Here is a 20,487-nt window from a genome sequence, read left to right as displayed (position 1 = left end):
AAAGTTTTGCTTTTTTTATTATTTTCAGTTTTTTAATCATTTTTAAGAGTGAAATAACTTAACTACCCTCACATGTTGTGCACATGGTCTCACTTAACGGAAATATGGATGTAATATATGAAAAACTAACGGTAGGGGGCAAAATGGCTAAAAAAATTAGTTTGAGTCCTTAATTTTCCAATGGAAAAGTTCAGGAGGGAAATCGAAAGTGAGGTGAAAGTTCAGGGGGTAAACCGACAGTTTACTCAATAATAAAATAGTTAATTTATGTCAGTTATAACCGCCACCATTAACTTAAAAACCGCCAGAATCTGTAAAAAATATTTTTTTAAAAATGATTCAAAAATATTGTCGAATATAACGGACAATATTTTTTTGATATCCGCCATTAAATATCCGTAAGGAATTTATGTCGGATATAACCGACATGATTTTTCTAATATCCGCCACTAATTAAATGATGTGTCAGATATAATTTATCCGATAGGATTTTTCTAATATCCGCCACCTAAAGCTAATATTGTAGTAGTGGAAGTAGGATTCTTAAAGGATCAAATTGAGGAATAATTCGACCAAGTCCTAATTGAATTGAAATTGCCAAGGATCAAAATAGGTTTTAACAAGATTTGAATTATTCCAAGAATCAGGACCTGTGATTTATCAGATAAGAAGTGATTCAAACACATAAGAAAACTAGGTTTAGAATCCTAGTTCAAATCAAAGTGGCCGAAACCATGTGCGGATTGGTGAAAGGATAATATCATAGATATCCAGAAAAAAAGTTGAAAAAGTATAGTTCTGATTCACACGAAACTCACCCTTATAAATAGAAGTGGCTTTGCAACGAGAAGAAAACCTTCAACTCAACACACAAACTCTCTACGTAAAATCTTGCTCTATGCAAATCCTTCTCGCACTATGAAAATTACTAACTCCCCTAACTTTGTCATCGCCCCTTAAGTTTGGAGTAACAACATTGTGTTGACAAACGGCGACACCTTCAGTTTGGATTAACAACACTAGAGCCATAGAATCAGGCGATCGAGAAGTATCTTAAGTTTGGATTAACAACATTATTTTAAGCTCAGTTGATTATCTATCTATGTCTCAACTGGCGAAGAGTCTTTGATTCTTTCGTCGAACAAGGTCATTTCATTTAGCTTCCTAAATGAGGAAAGTGTTCTATGATTGGCTATTCCTAGGTGCACTTCAAAGCTCGGCATTCTAATAGCCGAACAACATTTACCATCAAGACACTTATATCTTTTTAGTACTTGTGTCCTTGCAGTCTAATACCGAGTCAGCGCACCTATATTCTCATGAATATAGTTAAGGCATCCGAACCTGGTGTAAGAGATCCTGAACTTCACAGTGATTTAAGCAACCTTGTCTTTAGGTTCTAGAACTCAAGCCCGAGACGCATTCCTTCCTTGGCTATAATCGTTCAAGTACAAAAGTTAGCAGCACATTCGACACCACCACTATAACCATTCTACTCGCCGACCGAGCTCGGCAGTGAGTTGGCACACCCGAATCGACCAGAATGACGTAGTTAGCTCATTAGTTACTCGGTCTGCGTGCAACGTAAGTTTGGTAGTTTTTAGAGTTAACATACACATTATTTTTGCATTGAAGAAAATCGACATTCATAACTTTTTTCACTTACATATTTTGGTGGTAAAAATATGAAAAACAATGTTTTGGAGTTCGAATCTCATGAAGATCATATGTTAATAAATAATAAATTTAGAAACAAAAACTACTACTTCCTATGAATCTTATAAAATAATCAAAGATTGAAAATAAAATTCTCGTATTTCTTGGAATGGACTAACCCTTAACCCTCACAATATATTTCCTGAGATAAGTTACACGTTTTTCTTCTTCTTACTTTTTTTGGTAGGTATAAATCAGAGAAACAACCTTCATTTGGCACTGGGGACCATCTTAATCTAATTGCCCCTTCCCTCCCTTCTCCTCACATTTATTTATAAAGTGGGTCAGGTAGGTGCCACATATGTCAAATAATATTATTGGCCGACACCCAAATTATGGTATCTTTTTTTTTTTTAGTACATCGATATTTTTACATTAATAAGAGAAAGAATTCGGTTAAGCCACATAATTTAATATCGAATTATTGTATTAGAATTGTTAAATCCCCATAATTTAGAGAGCATCGTAGCATACGGTACACCATCGATGATGAAATCTATCAACCACCCCCAACCAACCTCCTCTAATTGCAAAGTGGCTCAGCCAATGGTGATTGTGACCATTGAATGGTCCAATGTGGCCCTAAAGCTTTCATGTAAGATGCCCACAGGGGCCTGTTTTAAAGAAAGAGATCTTCATCTTTTTTATAAGATGTGGAGTCTACCCACTCCACGTTAAATTTTAACAATTCAAATTGTTTATTTTTTATTTTTTAATTCTGATACATTATCATTGCAAAGAAGTTAATGATTATTGTCTTAATAAATATTGAAATTTCATCTTGATTACCAAATAGATAAATAACTTTAAATTGAATTGATTTTTCGCAAAAATGATCTATGAATGAATATTTAAAAATTAGACGATTCAAATTATTATAAAAGAATGTAACATAGACCTCACAACTAGTTTCATGCCTTGTGAAAAATAGGGATGCCTTTCTTAAGGGACCTATCTAATATAGCGGCCGAAATGTTGATTAAGACTATATTTAGTGATGATGTGATTATTTAGGTAATAACAATGACATTACGTATTTCTCTTCTCTTGTTGGTCTTTTAGGTATACTTTTAGATGAAGTCATTTAGTACTGCAGTCTAGTGATATTCCATTTCATTTGAAAATAAGAAATCTTAGAATCTTAAATTTAAATCTCGTAAATAACGAGTTTCATCCAATTATTTTCCCTATCATTATTGTTTGTAAAAAAATATCCAATTATTTTCCCTATCATTATCGTTTGTAAAAAAATAAAAATAAAAACAACAACAACATCACATGATAAGGTTTTGGATTGCATGCGTGGAAGTGGGCCAGTGGCCCAATAAAACTAAAGCCACAAAAGTAGTGCGAGCAAGTGACACTAGGTAAATTCCATGTGGGAAATGAGGCGTATACATTAAGAAACCAACCCTTAAATGCGGCCATGGGGGTTGGCTTTAAGAGCATCTCCACCAGTGTGGAATTGCCCTTGCAATTGAGTTGCAATTGGGTTGAATTGCCTCCCTACCCAAAAACATTTGCTCCAATTACAAAAGAGCGTGGCAATTGGTAGGAGGCCAGGTCGTATGGCAGCTGCCCTGCCAATTATTGCAAGGACTTGGATTGTCTGCCCTCTAATTGTGGTGCCCTCCCCGTGCCCTCCTATTTTTGTGGTCACGGTTAAACCACGTCAACATTTTATATTACTATTTCTTTTTGTTTTATTATTTTTATAAAAAAATAATATAAAATATTGACGTGGCTTAACCATGACCACACAAAACAGGAGGGCACGATGAGGGCATCGAAATAGGAGGGCAGACAATCTAAGTCCTTATTGCAATGGCCAGGTGTCCTAGACTTGCATCAGCAAACAACTGTAGATCCCCACATGATGAGACATGAGCCAACTGACTCTTTCCTGGTCAATTTGTACCGTTAGATTTCCAATGGTCCCTTAATTTGGATCATTGGTTTTCCAACGAGAAAAAAATTGACCCTTTGTGGTCAGCTGCCACATGGCAAAATTCTGACCTTCCAACGTTATAATTTTGGAAATCAACGTTCAAGATTATTCTAACAGTCAAAATTCTAAAAAATTCCTAAAAAAAATCCAAAAAACCCCAAATTTTTTTTCTACAAATACCCAATTATATTAAAAACATAAAGAAAAAAATAAAAATTATTAAAAACATTCAAAGTTCACACTTGATGAATGTTACAAGGTTCAAGACACTTACAAATTTAAAATTAAACACATAAAAAATCTACGACAATAATGACACGTGGAACTACATGAATAGTCGAGAATCTTAGCAAACATCTACGATGTTAATGACACGTGGAAGATAAGACGAAGAAAACATTAAAAAATTAAAAAAAAATTATTTATGAATAGTAATTGCCCTTGCCCTTAGCTCTTTCTTTGTTCAAACTGGTAGACTTGCACAAAAACAATTACTGTTTAGAGTAAAAAGTAAGGACAATTTTATTGCCATTGCCCTATACCAACTGGATGAGATGCTCTAACAAGGGTAACATGTTATGCGTCAATGCTAGGATCCTAAGCCATTGGGAACCTCCAAAGGCTCCAACTAAAGCCCCATACTTCTGCAGAAAGCAACCGACTGTTCCCTCATCCACTTGCCTGCTGGAGCCATCCACATTCCAAACTTAGAAGATCTAGGGACATTGAAAAGTTTACTTGGATGCATGTGCTTTTAAAATAGCTAAAAACACAGTATTGCTAGCCCTTTGTAAGGCTTACCCACTCTCTCACCCTATTAATGTAGATAATATCGTTTGTACGAAAAAAAAAAAAAAAAAAAAAGCTAAAAGCACTTATGTGGTTATATTCAAGGAGCACTTGTGTTATTATTAAAAATGACTCCAAACGAGCCAAGAATCCAACTGATTTTCTTTATACCACTCGGGAGCATGTCTAGGTGTCGGCGTACGACCCTCATCACAATGGTGAAAATTTGTTCCAACCTTACAGTTCAAGATTCTTAGCTTCAATAACCATCTTGAAATACAAGCATAAAACCAAGATAAACAAAGATCCTGAGAGAAAACCTCAACCTGGAGGCATGCAATATAAAATATTATACATAACACCACACACCGCAGCAGCAGCATCTTACCAAAATAACAAAACGCATTACAACTTTTGCTAACCTATGGTATGTACCTCCACAGTGCCGGGCGATCTCTTGAGATGAGAAGAGCCCGAGAACCCAAGTAATCGAAAGAAGGTGCGTACAAGTCATCTGGACCAACAGTTTCTCTGGCTTTATGAGTCCCATCATCACTGGTCAACAATGGAACTCCGTCATCCTTCAATGCATCAAATACAAACAGCCCCAATCCACAAACACCCATTACGAGGTTGGAATTCCCCCAAACTTGCGTAATTGCTGTGTAATGGCTGTGAGCATTTGATTCTGGCAAAGCGTAAGTGTTGTATAGCCTTTGTTGTCGGATTGAGAATTGCTGAACCTGTGAAGAGGACTGTTTTTTCCATCCCAATCTTGCACTAGGGCAGCCAAGGAAGACAGAATCTCCGCGGGAGAAGACTGATTGCACATTGACACCGAGTTTTGGTATCTTAAGACCTACACCAGTAGGATGCCGAAAGTCTATAAGGTTAATAGAATCTTGGGTACAAAACACTCCATCATTTCCTTCTGCCTCGGAAGAACTTACCCTGCAATTTAAACAATCACTTAAATTCTTAATAAAGATTCTTTTGCAAATGCTTCGAAAATGACCATAAGAAAATCTCTGCTTCAACTTATATATTCTCATGCCAGCCCTAATTTCCTACCGGATATACTATCAACAATATGAGCAAGAAAACAAGATAAAAGAAATTAGTCGCGCATAAAAATGAGCAACACAGTGACATATTCAAGCTGCCAACATGGTTGTATAAGAAAAATGTCCATTACATCCTTACTTAAGGTCACAAACGGAATTATACAGGAATCCTTTTTGGAATGAGTCTTTCTTTAGTGAAATCTGAAAAACCCCTTTGCAGCTGTTAAGGCAAAGACCACTATAAAGAGAGGACAAGCAACAGCAAAAGGATTACAGAATGGAAAAATGGAATCGCACATAAAAACATTAGTAACGCGAGTGACATATTCAAGCAGATAATGGAGAACAAATCCATCATATAATTTGAGAGTAAATTCATCAAACACAAGCAAAACAAGTAAAATATATGAACCAGAAATAGAAAATGAAATAAGTAAAAGGCCAAAAGAAAGGTTGACATGTACCTTTGTCGAACGCCACCACCTAGTTCAGCATCAGTGTTATTCACATGAAGAGCAGAAATTTTCCGACCAGAAGAAGAAACAGATAGTAAAGCCTGAGAGTTAAGAGAGTTCACATCCCAAAGGGAAATTGTTTCAGCTTCAGCTACAACAACTTTTCCTCTATTTCTCCACTGCAAGGGACTTGAATTATCCATTGCTATAACAGGCTTCGATACATCCCATTTCATAACTTGTTCGCCATCACGGATGTCATAAATACTCACAACTCTCTGACAACTAGCAGTTGAGACAATGAGAGGTCCACAAGGTTTATACCACCATTGTCTAGGTTCTGGATCCAGAAGATCAGACAAAGCATTTCTCCCATATGAAATGTTGTTAGGTAAGGGGCCAAGCACTGTTCTTGAAGGGGCTGAACAGTCCTCAATCCGGAAAGCACGCACATCTTTGGCATAGAAATCCCATGAACAAAACCCTGAATCCATTGTATTTCCAGCAGATGCAGCCACAACGTACTTTCCTGAGCAACCATCAGCACTGGGAGCACGGATTATCCAACAGTCTCTCCACATATTAGGTGAAACTCCACCAGGAGGCTTATACACAACCTTCTCCTGAAAAGACCATAAATCATCAATCAATAATGCAAATTTCACATCCAGCTATTACGATTTTATGTTCTCCAATTGTTCATATTTTCAAACTATACTATAAACATGCACATTTTTCACCTTGGTTTTTTGAATCTTAATATTTGGTCTAGGATAATTGAAAGAAAATCAAACTATAATTTGCAATAAAAGTAAAACCACACCAAGAATTCAAACTCAAATCGAGTAAGCCTAATTTATGCTGAATATGGACAAGATCTGAATTCCTTTGACATTTCAATTATTAAAGGGCAAAGAGCATATCAAAGGATGAATCTGACAACTGATTATAAGCATAACTACTCAATGAAGCGCAAAAAATATAGGAGAAAACTTAAATACCTCACAGTTTACAATATCATAGAAGGTGCATGAACTGTCATAATGAGCAAGAAGAACCGACTCTCCTTCAGACACAAACCACCCGCCAGTTGAGGTTTTTTGGCCTATTTGGTTCAGCTGGTAAATGCAGGTATCCTCAGTTTCCCCATCCATGATCATTTCCTGTACATTCTCCTGATCATCCAACTCATCAAGTGTTTCATCAGTTGTGAGAATGAGCTCCAAATTTGGCTTGCCAGTGACAAATTTTGAAGATTTTTCAACTTCTGCAGCAGTGACACCATCCACTTCTTGAACTTCAAAACATTTCAAATCTTCACATCCATCATCCCTTGTTGAAACTTTAGTTCGGTCCAAGGAAGCCAAGAACTCTACTGCAATTAGGTTATCATCTATAAGGCTCAATGACTTCTCTTCAACGTTTGCTTCACAACTGGTTTCAACAGCTTGGGACCCATGACTTTGAGAGCTTTCTGATGATCCTTTCAATGCCTTATGATTTTTAAGCAGCTTGTGATGAGGAAAGAGCCTAGCTTCCAAGTCTTCACTGTTCAACCCTTCTACAAAACTCTTAGCATTACTCACCGGCTCCTTCTCAACTACTTTGGCATCTCGGTCATTATGCTCAGTACTTTTCGGCAACCCAATCTTACCACTTGAATCATTGGCATGTCCCATGGCCTTCTCAATCCCAGAAATCTTTTCCTGAATATCGGAGAGTATCACCTTCGATGTATCTGTGTTATTCATATCCAGAATCTCCTTTGTCTTCTTAATATCCGAGGAAATCCTCTTAACCTTCCCTTCCAAGAAAGCGAGCTTCTCATGAAGCTTACTTGGATATTTGATACCCGAACGACTGCCACTACGCCCTTCTTCACTCAGCCTCTTTTCTTTCAAACCCTCCAAAACCTTTGCATTACTCACAGATTTTTCACCAGACTCCTTCAGTCCCAAAACAGCACCACTCCCAAATTTCACAGCCTTGTCATCAACCCTCACCAAATTTCGATCCTTTTTATCAACCCCATCTGGGTTTTTCAATTCGGAGGTAAGTTTACACACTCCACCACCACTTCCCGAAACCCTAACTCCATCCCAATTCTTCTCAATTCCCACCCCTTTCACTTCTAATTCTCCAGAAGTTGCATTCTTTTTCTCTAAATTCACATCAACTTCACCAATTTCTTTGATATCCCTCAAAACCTTAATCCCATTCGCCCCCACTTCACTCTTCTTCACATCCAAATCCCTAAATCCCTTTCTCTGCTTCCCACTCGCTGATCCCCTAACATTACTCAGAGCCTTCCCTGCACTCGCCACCACTCTATCGCTCTCCCCCACTGAACTCAGACCCGAACCCGGTCTGGCCCGACCCACTGAGACCCTTCGCTCCTTACCCGTATGACAAAGTACCCTTGTAAACTCAGAAGGACTAGAGCTCCTACCTCTCGGCGCCGACGGCATGGACCACCGGGCACGCGTTTCGCCACCGCCGTCTCTGGTTGCCACAGACACAGACGCCTTGTCAACGCGTGGAACGGGCCGGATCGTGGGCTTCTTGGCCGAGGTCCGGAAAGCGGCGGTCCCAGAAAGAGGGTTCTCTTTTCCGACGCTGGAGTACCTCTTGTCGGAAAAGGGTACCGGCGTGAGGGGCTTGGATGGTTTGAGAGCGGCAGCGGCTTTGGACCCTGCGACGGCGCCAGCGCCGCCGCGGTCTTTGAGGCGGGGAGCCGATGAGGCCGACATTGTGTTTTGTGAGTAAATAAATAACCGAAAATCTTAAGGTTGGAAGATGAGTTTTTTTAGAGCGACTGGGGAGATGGAATGAATGGAGATTGAAATTAATTTCGACTGGATTTGATTTCTCTCTGCTTCGAATTTGAGCGGGAAAATGAAATTAATTTGAGATTTTCAAATTTTTGGAGGCTTCGGAAGTCTCAGGTTTCGTTTTTACGGTTTGGGCCTTGAAATTTCTATAGTAATGGCCTTATTTTATAGCCTATATATAGATGGCTCTGTATGCGCCCATTCATCTCATCAGTGCACCCAAGAGCTTAACTAAAAAGCTTAATACAAAACCCACTTAATACTATTGTCTAGTGAAGTTCTTATTCACTTGTAAGTAAAATGTTTTATATTCGATTCTCGTCAAAAGTGAATTTGAACCTATTATTAGGGGAACTTTAACGAAAAGCACCCGGTATTGTTCACTTTAACGAAAAACCACATTTTTACACTAAAAAGTCAATCCTGGTACTATTCACTTTACCCTTTATTTTGTCCTTATCATTAAAACTCAAAGTTTTCAAGCTCTTTTCATTAGTTTTCCTTATTATTAGTTGCTCATTGTAAGGCTAAACCTACCTTCCTTCCCTTGGTATAGATAATATCTTCTTTTTTTTTTTTAAAAGCAAAAACCAAACCATGGTTCTCTATCCCCTCTTAAATGACCGATTTTAAAGGCTTTTTAGCCAAAATAGTATCTGAGATTTGTATAACTTCTCACTTTGGTTCCTGAGATTTGAAATTAATAAAAGTGGTCCCTGAGACTGTCCACCATCAATCATTTTAGTCCTTTGATGAAAAATTATTATGTTAAGTAAATATCAAAATGACAAAATTACCCTCAATTTAATAAACACTTGGGCAAAATGATTTGACAAAATTTGAGAGTATTTTTGTCATTTTATCATTATTCAATGGAGATATTTAGAGAATGATCAAAATGATTGATGGTTGACAAACTCAAGGACCAATTCTATCGATTTTAAACCTCAAGGACTAAAGTGAGGAGTTATGCAAATCTCATTGACCATTTTAGCTAAAAATCCGATTTTAAATAAACCCAACCAAAATAAAGTAAAATGAATTTGGATCATTATAATTTGCAATCATAGGGCCCAAATTTGGACATTTACAAACACGCGCGCACTTACACTAACAAACCAGTTACCACCAATGCAATCACCTTCTACTTCTTCTGATCAGTGCACCCATATAGATGGCTCCATATGCACCCATTCATCTAATCAGTGCACCCAAGAGCTTAACTAAAAAGCTTAATACAAATGCCACTTAGTAATATTGTCTAGTGGTGTTCCTCTTCACTTGTAAGTGAAATGCCTTATATTCGATTCTCGGTAAAAGTGAATTTGAACCACATTATTAGTTGCCCATTGTAAGGCTAAGCCCACATTCCTCCCTCTAGTATAGCTAATATCGTTTGTTCAAAAAAAAAAAGTAAAAAAATCCAAACCATGGTTCTCTATCCCCTCCTAAACAATCGATTTTAAAGGCTTTTTAGCCAAAATAGTTCTTGAAATTTGCATAACTTCTGACTTTGGTCCTTGAGATTTGAAATCAATAGAAGGGATCCCTGAGATTGTTCACCATTAATCATTTTGGTCATTTGATGAAAAATTATGTTAAGTAAAGATCAAAATGACAAAAATACTCTCAATGTAATAAACAATAGGGCAAAATGATTTGACAAAATTTGAGGGTATTTTTGTCATTTTATTCTTATTCAATGGAGATATTTCAGAGAATGACCAAAATAATTGATGGTTGATAAAATCAAAGACCAATTCTATCGATTTCAAATCTCAAGGACCAAAGTAAGAAGTCAAATCTCAAAGACCATTTTGACTAAAAAGCCGATTTTAAATAAACCCAATTAAATCGGTTGCAATGGCGATGCCGAATCATGCTATGGCGCCGATGATTACATGCAAAGAAATGGAGCGAGTCATTACTCAATTTTGGTGGAGGAGTCAATTGAAGTTTAGGGGATGCCATTGGGTAGCATGGGATAAATTGACTGAGAGTAAGAAGGTTTGAGGGTTGGGTTTTCGTGATCTTATGGGGTTTAATGTAGCTATGCTTTCTAAAATTAGCTGGAGCATGTTACGGATGCTGGAGTCGATGCTTAGTAGGGTGCTAAAGGATAAATATTTTCCCAACACATCTTTCTTGGAGGTAAGTGGGAAAAATAAATTGTCATGAGGTTGGAAAGGCATTCTGTGGGGGAGACAAATTTTAAATAGAGGGTTACGGTGGAGGGTGGGGAATGGGGAGTTGATTAGGGTGGCGGATCCTTGGATTCCCAAACCCCATTTGTTTAAACCTATGTTCAGGAATGAGGTTCCAAATATAAAGGTGTCTGAGTTAATGAGGGCCAATAAGCAGGGATGGCGGTTAGAGGAGGTTGCGGCATTGGTGTCTCCGGACGATTTGGATTTGATTCGGACTATACTGATTAGTAGACTTGGGTGTGAGGATAAACATATTTGGCATTATACGAAGAATGGTTTATATTCTGTAAGGTCGGGGTATCACGTTGCGATGGATATGATGAAAAATGGTGAGCTTGGAAGGAAGGGAAGTGGGATGTCGAGCACTTTTGGTACATTGGGCAGGGTTTGGCGGAGCATTTGGCCTCTTACGATCCCACATAAATTTTAGTTCTTTATTTGGAAGGCTTGTAGGAAGGCTTTAGTGGTTCGGCATAATTTGGAGTGTCAACGGATCAGTGTGGTGAATAAATGTGATTTGTGCAGAGCAAGTGATGAAACAGAGGCCCATCTCTTCTTTGATTATGACTTTAGTCGTGCTTTTTGGTTTGGGACATCTCTACAGATTAATATGGTGGCAATGAGGCTTAATGAGTTTCTAGAGGGATGGCAGCGAATCGTGCAGTGGATGGAGAAAAAGGTGGATGCCGAGGCAATTCCACAACATGTAGTGTGTGGACTTTGGCTTATTTGGAAATGTATGAATGAGGTGGTTTTTAAAGGGATGCGGATTTTACCACATGTGGTTGTTGATCTATGGCAGCGGCAATTGGTGGAATTTAGGGATGTCATGGGGGACACGGTGGAGGGAGGGAGGGGATGATAGAGGTATATGATGTCTAGGGTGGGAAGGTGTCTACGATAGAGCCTTGGAGAAGGTATAAGTAGTGGGGAGGGCACGGGATTTGGAAAGGAGTAGTAGATGGGGACGGAACATAGGGAGGGTGTGGGGGGCTGGCAGAAACCGGGGTTTGGAGTGTTGAAATTAAATTGTGATGTGGCATGGAGGAGACACACGAATGAGGGAGAAGTTAGGTGGGTGCTTCGGGATTTTGCAAGGATCCCAAAGTTTGCGGGTAGGGAAGGAAGGGGATGGTTTGGGAGTGCCATTATGGCAGAGGCGGAAGCAGTACATCAGGGATTGGAGGCAGTGGTGGGAAGTGGTATGGGAAGTAGTTTTAGGTTGATGGTTAAATCAGATTCCAAGGGCTTGATTCAGATGATCAACAAGGAGGTTGCGATTGATGTGATTCTCGAGATTTATCTCCAAGATATTTGGAGAATGGCAAGTTTATTTCAATCAGTAAGGTTTTGCTTTACCCCTCATCATTGTAATCGTGTAGCCCATTTTATAGCAGGGTACGTAGTTAAGCATGGCGGGAGATTTGGCTGGGATGAGTTAGGACCAGAGTTTCTTTTCAATATTCTAGCAAAAGATGCATATGTAACGATTCGTATTTAAGTTTAATAAAATTTCTATCTTTTGGGGAAAAAAAACCAAAATAAAGTAAAATGAATTTGGACCGTTAAAATTTGCAATGGTAGGGCCCAAATTTGGACGGTTACAAACACGCGCACTTACACCAACGAACCAGTAACCACCAATGCAATCTCGTCCTGACAACCAAATAAAAAACTCCAATTGTCCCACAACCAACAAACATGTAACTCCTAAAAAAGCCAAGACCTTTGCTTTCTAGCCATGGCCATGACTTCTTCGAGCTCTCTCCCTCACTCTCTACATTCTTCGCCTTCTACTTCTTCTGCAAACTATGTTCTTCCAAGCAAACGACCCTCCCCAAAGCGCCTCCGTTTTGGTTCGGTAAATCCCCGTCACACCAAAAGCTTTGCTCTGAGAGCAGCTGCGGACGAGATCTCTTTTGTTGAGCCGCCGCCGCCACCTCTGCCGTATTCCGGAAGTAAACCCGCGCCCAACCCTGAACTCGTAGCATCTTTAAAGCTTAAGCTATTGGTACGTCGTTCAAATTGCAAATTGTCCATTTCTGAATTAAGCTTAATTTGCTCACATTTTGCTAAATATAATTAAAGTTGCTTGCTTTTGCATTTGGGCTTATTGGGTATTTTCGTACTGATTTAAACTATTTAAAATTTGGATTTTTTGAATGCTGCTATTTTGTTATCAGTTATTTAATTATACTTTTGGAACTTTAAACTTGGTACAATTGAGGTTAGGAGTGAATGGGGCAAATCAGATTGTTTTTATATGGAAGGACCTTGCATGCTATCAAAACCTTACAAAATTTGACTTCTTTGACATTTTTCTCGATGCAAATCAAGTAGTTGGTGGACTCATTAGACTACTGTGTAAATGTAATTGGTATCTAAGTACAAATTTTGTGCAGCATGTTGTTCAACGAAGAATGGGGTTCGTGAAATTTTTAATGCATCTCATGTGAAATTACTTCTATCAAATTAATGTTATGTGCATCGTTGTTTTTTTTTTCAGGCTTGTGATTTCTGATAATGTCTTTCTTACTTTTATATTTTATGGTCAAAGATTGATTTTATGATCAGAGAAAGCCAATAATCGTGTTTATGTTTAACATTTGTGAGTAAAATATGCTGGAATGAGGATATGAAGGCTAATGCGACTGGCATAGGGTTCAACAGAAGCTCTTGAATAAGCCTTTTTAAGCCACCTTAGTTTCTAGGTTCTGTTTTTGAACTCTTCTTATAAAGTTGATTTCGCAAAAAGGTTCTTGATTTACAGATTCATTAGTATTTTCTGTCAGTGTATCTTAATCAAATCACGCCCCTCAGTCTACATCTTTTTCATATCGAATCTACATTGTTAAACTCATGTTTTGATTGTTGTAACTTGTGATAGCACTGTGCACGTGGGCTTGCCGTAGTCATGGTCTTTATTTATGTCTATTCAACTGTTTATCCTGCTTTATACATAGTCATAAAGTGTTTTCAATGTGTGTGTTAATATGGTGCAGAGTGATGTTTCTGGGTTAAATAGAGGCCTTGCAGCATCGCGAGAGGATCTACAAAAGGCAGATGCTGCTGCCAAGGAGATTGAAGCTGCTGGAGGTCCAGTGGATCTCTCAGCTGATATTGATAAACTGCAAGGGAGATGGAAACTGATATATAGCAGTGCATTTTCTTCTCGTACTCTAGGTGGGAGCCGTCCTGGACCTCCCACTGGAAGGCTACTCCCAATTACTTTAGGCCAGGTACTCATCTACTATATTACTGGACGCTGGTGACACACTTTCATCCATTTGCACGTTTGCTAACTATGAACACCAATTGAAATATTATATATGAATGTCCAGTGACTTTACCTGAGGCTCCTTAGAAACTCACATGCCCCAATGCCCACAAAGTTTTTTACTTTTTTAGCCATTGAGTCTGCACATCATTCCAGATCTCATCGTTAGCTCCAATTTCTAATTTCTTCCACCATTGCTTTAGGAAGTTGATCATTTGTACTCTTTATTAGTGTGGATCCTTTTCCATTTCTCTCCTTCCCATATCCTGTTCACAGTGCCAAAACAAGTATGAAAACTTTTTCTTTGGTAAGGAAGAAACAATGCAGGAAAGATAGCCAAAAACCATACACAGACCATACGGTATAAATGCACAGAAAATTTCCAGGGGAATCCCTTTGAAAGTCTTTCTTTGATAGTTAAATGTCTGTTATAGCTAACCAATATACGAAACAAAACTTTGGAATACTTCCTTTGAAACATATTTTGTTCCATCTAAACTTGGGCCTAAGATTTCAAATAGCAGCACCATATGTCTATATATAACCAGACAATACGTGTGCTCAAGCACATATAAACATATGCATGTGTGGTCACACACATGCATATGAAGTTCTGAAAAGTTGGAAGGGGGAACGTCTAAGATCTGTTGTGTGAAGACAAACTAGACCTATTTGGAACTTAATTAACTGTGGTACGATGCAAATCAACTCAGATAAACAACCTACCTTGTTAGGCATTCATCGTTTAAGATCTTCTGTCTGACCCTATTGTTGTTTAGTCCTTGTCATGGTCTTAGATAACACCAAAATTATTCCATGTTTTGAATATTCATTAATGATTTTGCTGATCTGAAGGTAATATATGTTATGAAAATAGGTATTTCAACGGATTGACATCTTCAGCAAAAACTTTGATAACATAGTGGAGCTTGATCTAGGTGTTCCATGGCCCCTACCTCCCTTTGACGCAACTACCACCTTGGCCCACAAATTTGAGCTCATAGGTACTTCCGAATTCTGTTATTTAGTGTATTTTGGTTTACGTGGTACGCATGCCATGACATAAACCAATGAATAATCTTTTTGATACAGTTTCCACCCATAATGGTAACAGGATCTGCCAGGGTTAAAATTGTCTTCGAGAAAACTACTGTAAAGACTACTGGAACTTATCGCAACTTCTTCCTTTAGAGTTACCTCAGTTACCAGAAGGACTAAGACCTCCGTCTAACCGAGGAAGTGGTGAATTTGACGTTACCTACCTTGACGCAGATACCCGCATCACCAGATGAGATAGAGACGAGCTGAGGGTATTTGTGATTTCATAGTTTCTTGGTAGTTTTTCTTTCTATTTCCAATGTATCTCCATCAGTTTATCCTCGCGTCTTTTGGTGTCGTCTGAACATACATTATTACTTCCAATTGTTGTATGCATGAACAGATGGATGGAAGTTCTGGTGTTCAACAAGAAACATGACTCGTCCTGATCCCAATATCCCCAAATATCAAGATAAGCACGTGCTAGCCAACATCCAAGGGTGACGAAGCCATTTAAAACATGCATACAAACAAAATATGTGATTAAAAAGAGATACATTCATGCAGAACCGTGTTCAGAGAATACAACTAATCAAGAATAATGTGAAATAATCATTATGAAATAAATGGGATTACCAAGAAAGTGGGTCCTACACCAAGAGGCTCGAAGATACCTATGCGGAAGTGCTCTGACGCTGGGATTGTATGCCTCAATTCTAACTTCTAAGGAGATGCAAAACCAAAGGGGTGTGTGTACCAAAGTTTATAATAATAATACTAATAATAAGAAAATCATTTTTTTCTGAACATACTAACCTCCTGTTTTGAAAACACATATATAGTAATAGTACTACATAATAGTTTTTATGAAAACTCTAGCATGCCATGAAAATCATTCGTAAAACTCGGAGAGTGAAAGTGAGTGAGAGAGAGAGAGAGCTTACAGAGGGGATGAGAGGGAGCTAAGGGGTGAGAGGGAGTGTGTCCCGGGAGAGACAAGGAGAAAGAGAGGGAAAAAGAGAGAGAGTTCTAGAGAGAGAGAATTGGGAAGAACACCCCAGAAATGGGGGAGGTTGCCAAGTGTCATCCGGGGGTGGTCCAAAGTGGAAAATATCTCTACTTGAAAAATTACCAAAATGCCCTTACGTTTCGAATTTTGTAAAATCTTCGTCTTAGCTCTGTATTCGATTCTACTTGCGCCCACACTTTCGTAAGATGAGTACTACCAGGATACGCCAAGGAAAAGAGCCTTACGTGACACGACAAGACGGTCAACAAAAGTCAACGTTTTAGCCTCGAAGGGTATTTTCGTAAATTCACGTATTAAAATTGTAAAAACGGTAATATTTGGGGACAGGTCGTTACAAAGCAACGTTGAATACTTGTAAATTTTTAATTGATATCGTAAATATTTTTAGTTTGTTTTAGTACATCGATATTTTGACATTAAGAGGAGGGGGAATTCGACAAAACCACACAATGGGCAGTCTAATTTGATATCGAATTTGCCATCCACAAGATTCAAACCTAAGACCATTCACTTTCATGTGAAGAAGAATATCACCAGACCGTAGTATTGAGTGGCGATATTGTGAATCTTCTTTGCACTAGATATGCATTGCACATTCAAATAATGAGACGTAAACTACCTTTCATACAAGTCGACGACAAGAAAAACCATACTCATCAAGATCGGTAACACATAAATAAGATCAGTTTTTCCATATCTCAGACCTATTTTTATTTTTCCCATGCCCTATACACACGTTTTCAAGTGTTAAAACTTTGTAGCACTACTTTATCAAGCCAATCCTTTTCTTAGCAGTCACGCAAAATGTTTGATTTTGTTATTTTTTCACTACATCAACTTAACTAACTCGTAGCAAGATTTATCTCTTTGGTTAAAAACTTTCATCTAGTCACACCCCCGGGCATTGCCAGATGCAGATAATAAGTAGAGAAAAAGCTCACATGAACGTTTACTCGTAACACCCCACCGCACGGAAGAATATTTCTTTGATCTGCCACTACCCACAATTTGATCTTAATCCAATTAAAGGTGGTCATTCAACTTTTTTTTGTTGTACTTTAAGATCGAGCTTTGCATAACCACATTTTTTTTGGACGAGTTTATGAGAACGAGACTCTTGTTTGGACATGGTAATTACTAATTTGACATAGGAACTTCGAAAGCTCAGGTAAACTGACAAACATGGGATAGGTTTTGATCTTTTATCTTGAAATTTTTTTTTTCTTCTGAATGATAGAGATATATTAAAGGCGAATAGAAATGTTTACATCTTGAGCAAGGGTATTATACAAAAAAGTTGGGCCAATACAATACTAGATAAAAGCTCGACCCTTCTTCAACACATACTTAGCCACCGAGTGGGCAGCACGATTACACTCTCTAGGCACGTAGGCGAAAGTCACTACCTTCAACCTCTGCACTAGAGCCTCGATATCACGAAGAATGCATTCAATACTAAAGTCTTGGGCCACTTCCTTCCTTAGCATCAGAATTATCGCCTTTGCATCAAATTCAATAACCACTTGATCAAACCCGTGGTCAATACATGCCACCAAAGCATCACGGATCGCACAAGCTTCCACCGCTGCTGCACTGTGACAGTAACCATTCCCCGAGCCTCCCGCAGCTTGGAGCAAACCGGAAAAATCACGTCCAAGCCATCCTACCCCTACACGCATGGTGTGCTTGCACCAATCTGCATCAGTATCAATTTTAATAGTACCATACCTTGGTTTTTGCCATTGATCACTCAGTCTCTTCACCGCCTAAAGAGATTTAGTTCTATTTGGACAGTCAACAGAAATATCCCAAGTCAGGGCGTCTATGTACTTAGAAATACTTTTCCTCCAAGCCTTCAAGACCTCCAACAGCTAACGATGCATTCCATTGAACACGACCTCGGTTCTATTTTTCCATAGCCTTCACAGACCAAAGGCAAAGTCTTGACAAATCTCATCAGCATTTTCCCTATCCTTAACCTGATTACAGAATTTTCCCTAACTTTCTAAGAAGTCAGTTCCTTCTAGCACATGGGAATTTAAATGTAGCAGAGAGCAAAACCAAAATAAGTGACTGAATTCACAACAGAAGAACAAGTGGTTTTCTATTTCATTAAACGTATTACAGACCCCACACACATTGTCAACCCTCATATGATGTCTTTTGAGATTGCGCCTAACAGCCAAGGCATTGTTACAACATCGCCAAATGAAGATTTTGATCTTGTTAGGGACCTGCAAGCTCCAAAACTTGTTCCAAACTTAGTGTTGCTTCGAAACCTCACTGGGGCCACCTCGGCCTTTCCTTCCCAAGGCAGCATTTTCCATAAGCTTTATTACCACTCCATATCCAGATTTGACAGAATATTCCCCATTCGTGGTGTGGTGCTACACCAATCTATCGCAGTAGCTAGATTGGCTTAAAGGGATACTTAAAATCGGGATCACATCCTCTTGGTTAAATCCAGCAGAGATCAAGTCCACCTTCCAAGAATTAGAGGCCGGGTCAATTAGGTCACTAACCATAGTTCCTTCAAGGCTTACTCTCGGGGTGACTTTAAACGTCGACGATTTAGGGAACCACGGATCCTCCCTAATATTAATGCTAACACCATTTCCTACCCACCATCTTAGCCCTTGTTGCAGCACCTTTCGGGCTTCGAAAATGCCCTTCCATCCTCAAGAAGTGTTCTTCCCTCTAACAGCTTCCCTAATGATTTTCCCAGGAAAGTATTTCTCTCTCAGCACAAGAGCGAGGAGAGATGTCGGATTTTGGGTAAGTCACCACCTAATCTTGGCTAGGAAGGCTAAATTGAAGCACTGGATGTCTTTGAACCCCAAACTTCTAAACTTTTTTTGCTTCATTAATCGGTCCCAGGAAATCTAGTGGACACCCTTATGTTGATCATTGCCTCTCCACCAGTAGTTTCGAATAGCTTTCTCAACATCTCGACATACCTCAATGGGTAGCTTGAAACAACTTATACCATAATTCGGCAAAGCCATGACTACTGCTTTTACAAGGACCTCTTTCCTTGCTTGGGATAAATATTGTTCAACCTATCCCGCCATTTGGGCTTTAATCTATCCTGAACCTCTGCAAAAACCGTTTTTTTGGAATGCCCAAAATCTGCCTGCAGACCAAGATACTTCCCGAATCCCTTCTTGCATTGAATCCCCAAGGTTTCCCCAATTTTCACCTTTTTCGTTTTGAGGTCTTAGAACCAAAGAAAATAGAGTTTTTGGACAAGTTTATTTCTTGCCCAGAGCCCCAAGCATAAGTCTTCAAAATTTCTACAACTATTTTCGCCTCCTCCACTATGGCATTCCCAAATAGCACAAAGTCATCCACAAATAAGAGGTACGTTAATGGAATCCCGTTTGGCGTTATCTTAAAACCATGGAGTTCACCTTATTCCAAACCCCTTTTGATCAACATAGAAAATCCTTCAGTACATATAAGGAACAAGAAGGGAGAGAATTTCTCTATTTGAGACCCTCGTTCAGTCGAATGAATCCTATCGGGATTCCATTAATAAGAATGCTGAAAGAAACAGTAGAGATACATTCTTATCCATCTATAGAATAGTGGTGCGAAACCCATTTTGGCCATCATGCCAATGAGGAAATCCCATTCAACTTGATCGTAAGCCTTAGCCATATCCAACTTTATGGTTATACCTACCCGATCCTCTTTTTTTTGGTGAAGCAGGGAATGAAGAACTTCATGCACCACTAAGATGTTGTCCTGAATTTGCCTACCAGCTACAAAAGTAGACTGATTATCCCCAATCACTTTCGGCATCACCTTCTTGAGTCTATTAGTTAGAACCTTGGCTAAGATCTTATATATTACATTACAAAGAGCTATGGGTCTATATTGTGTCATGTTCCTAGGACATTTCACCTTAGGGATGAGCACCAAGTTTGTGTGGTAGTTTCCGAAGAAGAGTGCCAGAATGCCAGAAGGCTTTGACAGTTTTCACCACATCATTCCCCACAGTCTCCCGGTGATCATGATAAAAACGTTCAGTGAAACCGTTAGGACCCGGGGACCTTGTAGGATGGATTTGTTAAACTACCTCCATAATTTCACCATCAAATACCAGTGCAGCCAAGGCTATGTTGTCCTC

The 20,487-nt window shown here is 38.9% G+C and overlaps 3 protein-coding genes across 4 annotated transcripts; 2 read left to right on the top strand and 1 right to left on the bottom strand.

Annotated features, from left to right (window-relative positions):
- Nucleotides 1–4,690: 4,690 nt before the first annotated feature.
- On the bottom strand, nt 4,691–8,823 carry LOC126596931 (KIN14B-interacting protein At4g14310-like). Its single transcript, XM_050263640.1, has 3 exons — nt 6,974–8,823; nt 5,982–6,595; nt 4,691–5,404 (listed from the first exon to the last, which is right to left on the bottom strand). The coding sequence occupies exons 1-3, from the start codon at nt 8,720–8,722 to the stop codon at nt 4,876–4,878; spliced, it is 2,892 nt and encodes a 963-aa protein (XP_050119597.1). The 5' UTR covers nt 8,723–8,823; the 3' UTR covers nt 4,691–4,875.
- A 3,148-nt stretch (nt 8,824–11,971) lies between these two features.
- On the top strand, nt 11,972–12,511 carry LOC126595329 (uncharacterized). Its single transcript, XM_050261659.1, has one exon. It carries the CDS (start codon nt 11,972–11,974, stop codon nt 12,509–12,511), a length of 540 nt encoding a protein of 179 aa, XP_050117616.1.
- A 155-nt stretch (nt 12,512–12,666) lies between these two features.
- LOC126596933 (plastid-lipid-associated protein 6, chloroplastic-like) lies at nt 12,667–15,759 on the top strand. Of its 2 annotated transcripts, none has more exons than XM_050263643.1 (4): nt 12,667–13,021; nt 14,013–14,249; nt 15,165–15,291; nt 15,380–15,759. In XM_050263643.1, exons 1-4 carry the CDS (start codon nt 12,752–12,754, stop codon nt 15,415–15,417), a joined length of 672 nt encoding a protein of 223 aa, XP_050119600.1. In that variant the 5' UTR covers nt 12,667–12,751; the 3' UTR covers nt 15,418–15,759. The 2 variants fall into 2 exon arrangements, with proteins under 2 accessions (XP_050119600.1, XP_050119599.1); XM_050263642.1 differs by having other exon boundaries at nt 12,668–13,021; nt 15,402–15,759.
- Nucleotides 15,760–20,487: the final 4,728 nt, after the last annotated feature.

Source organism: Malus sylvestris, chromosome 13, assembly GCF_916048215.2.
Source record: "Malus sylvestris chromosome 13, drMalSylv7.2, whole genome shotgun sequence".
Classification (NCBI taxonomy): domain Eukaryota; kingdom Viridiplantae; phylum Streptophyta; class Magnoliopsida; order Rosales; family Rosaceae; genus Malus; species Malus sylvestris.
Note: the sequence above shows the minus strand (reverse complement) of the source record. Positions and strands in the feature narration are given on the sequence as shown.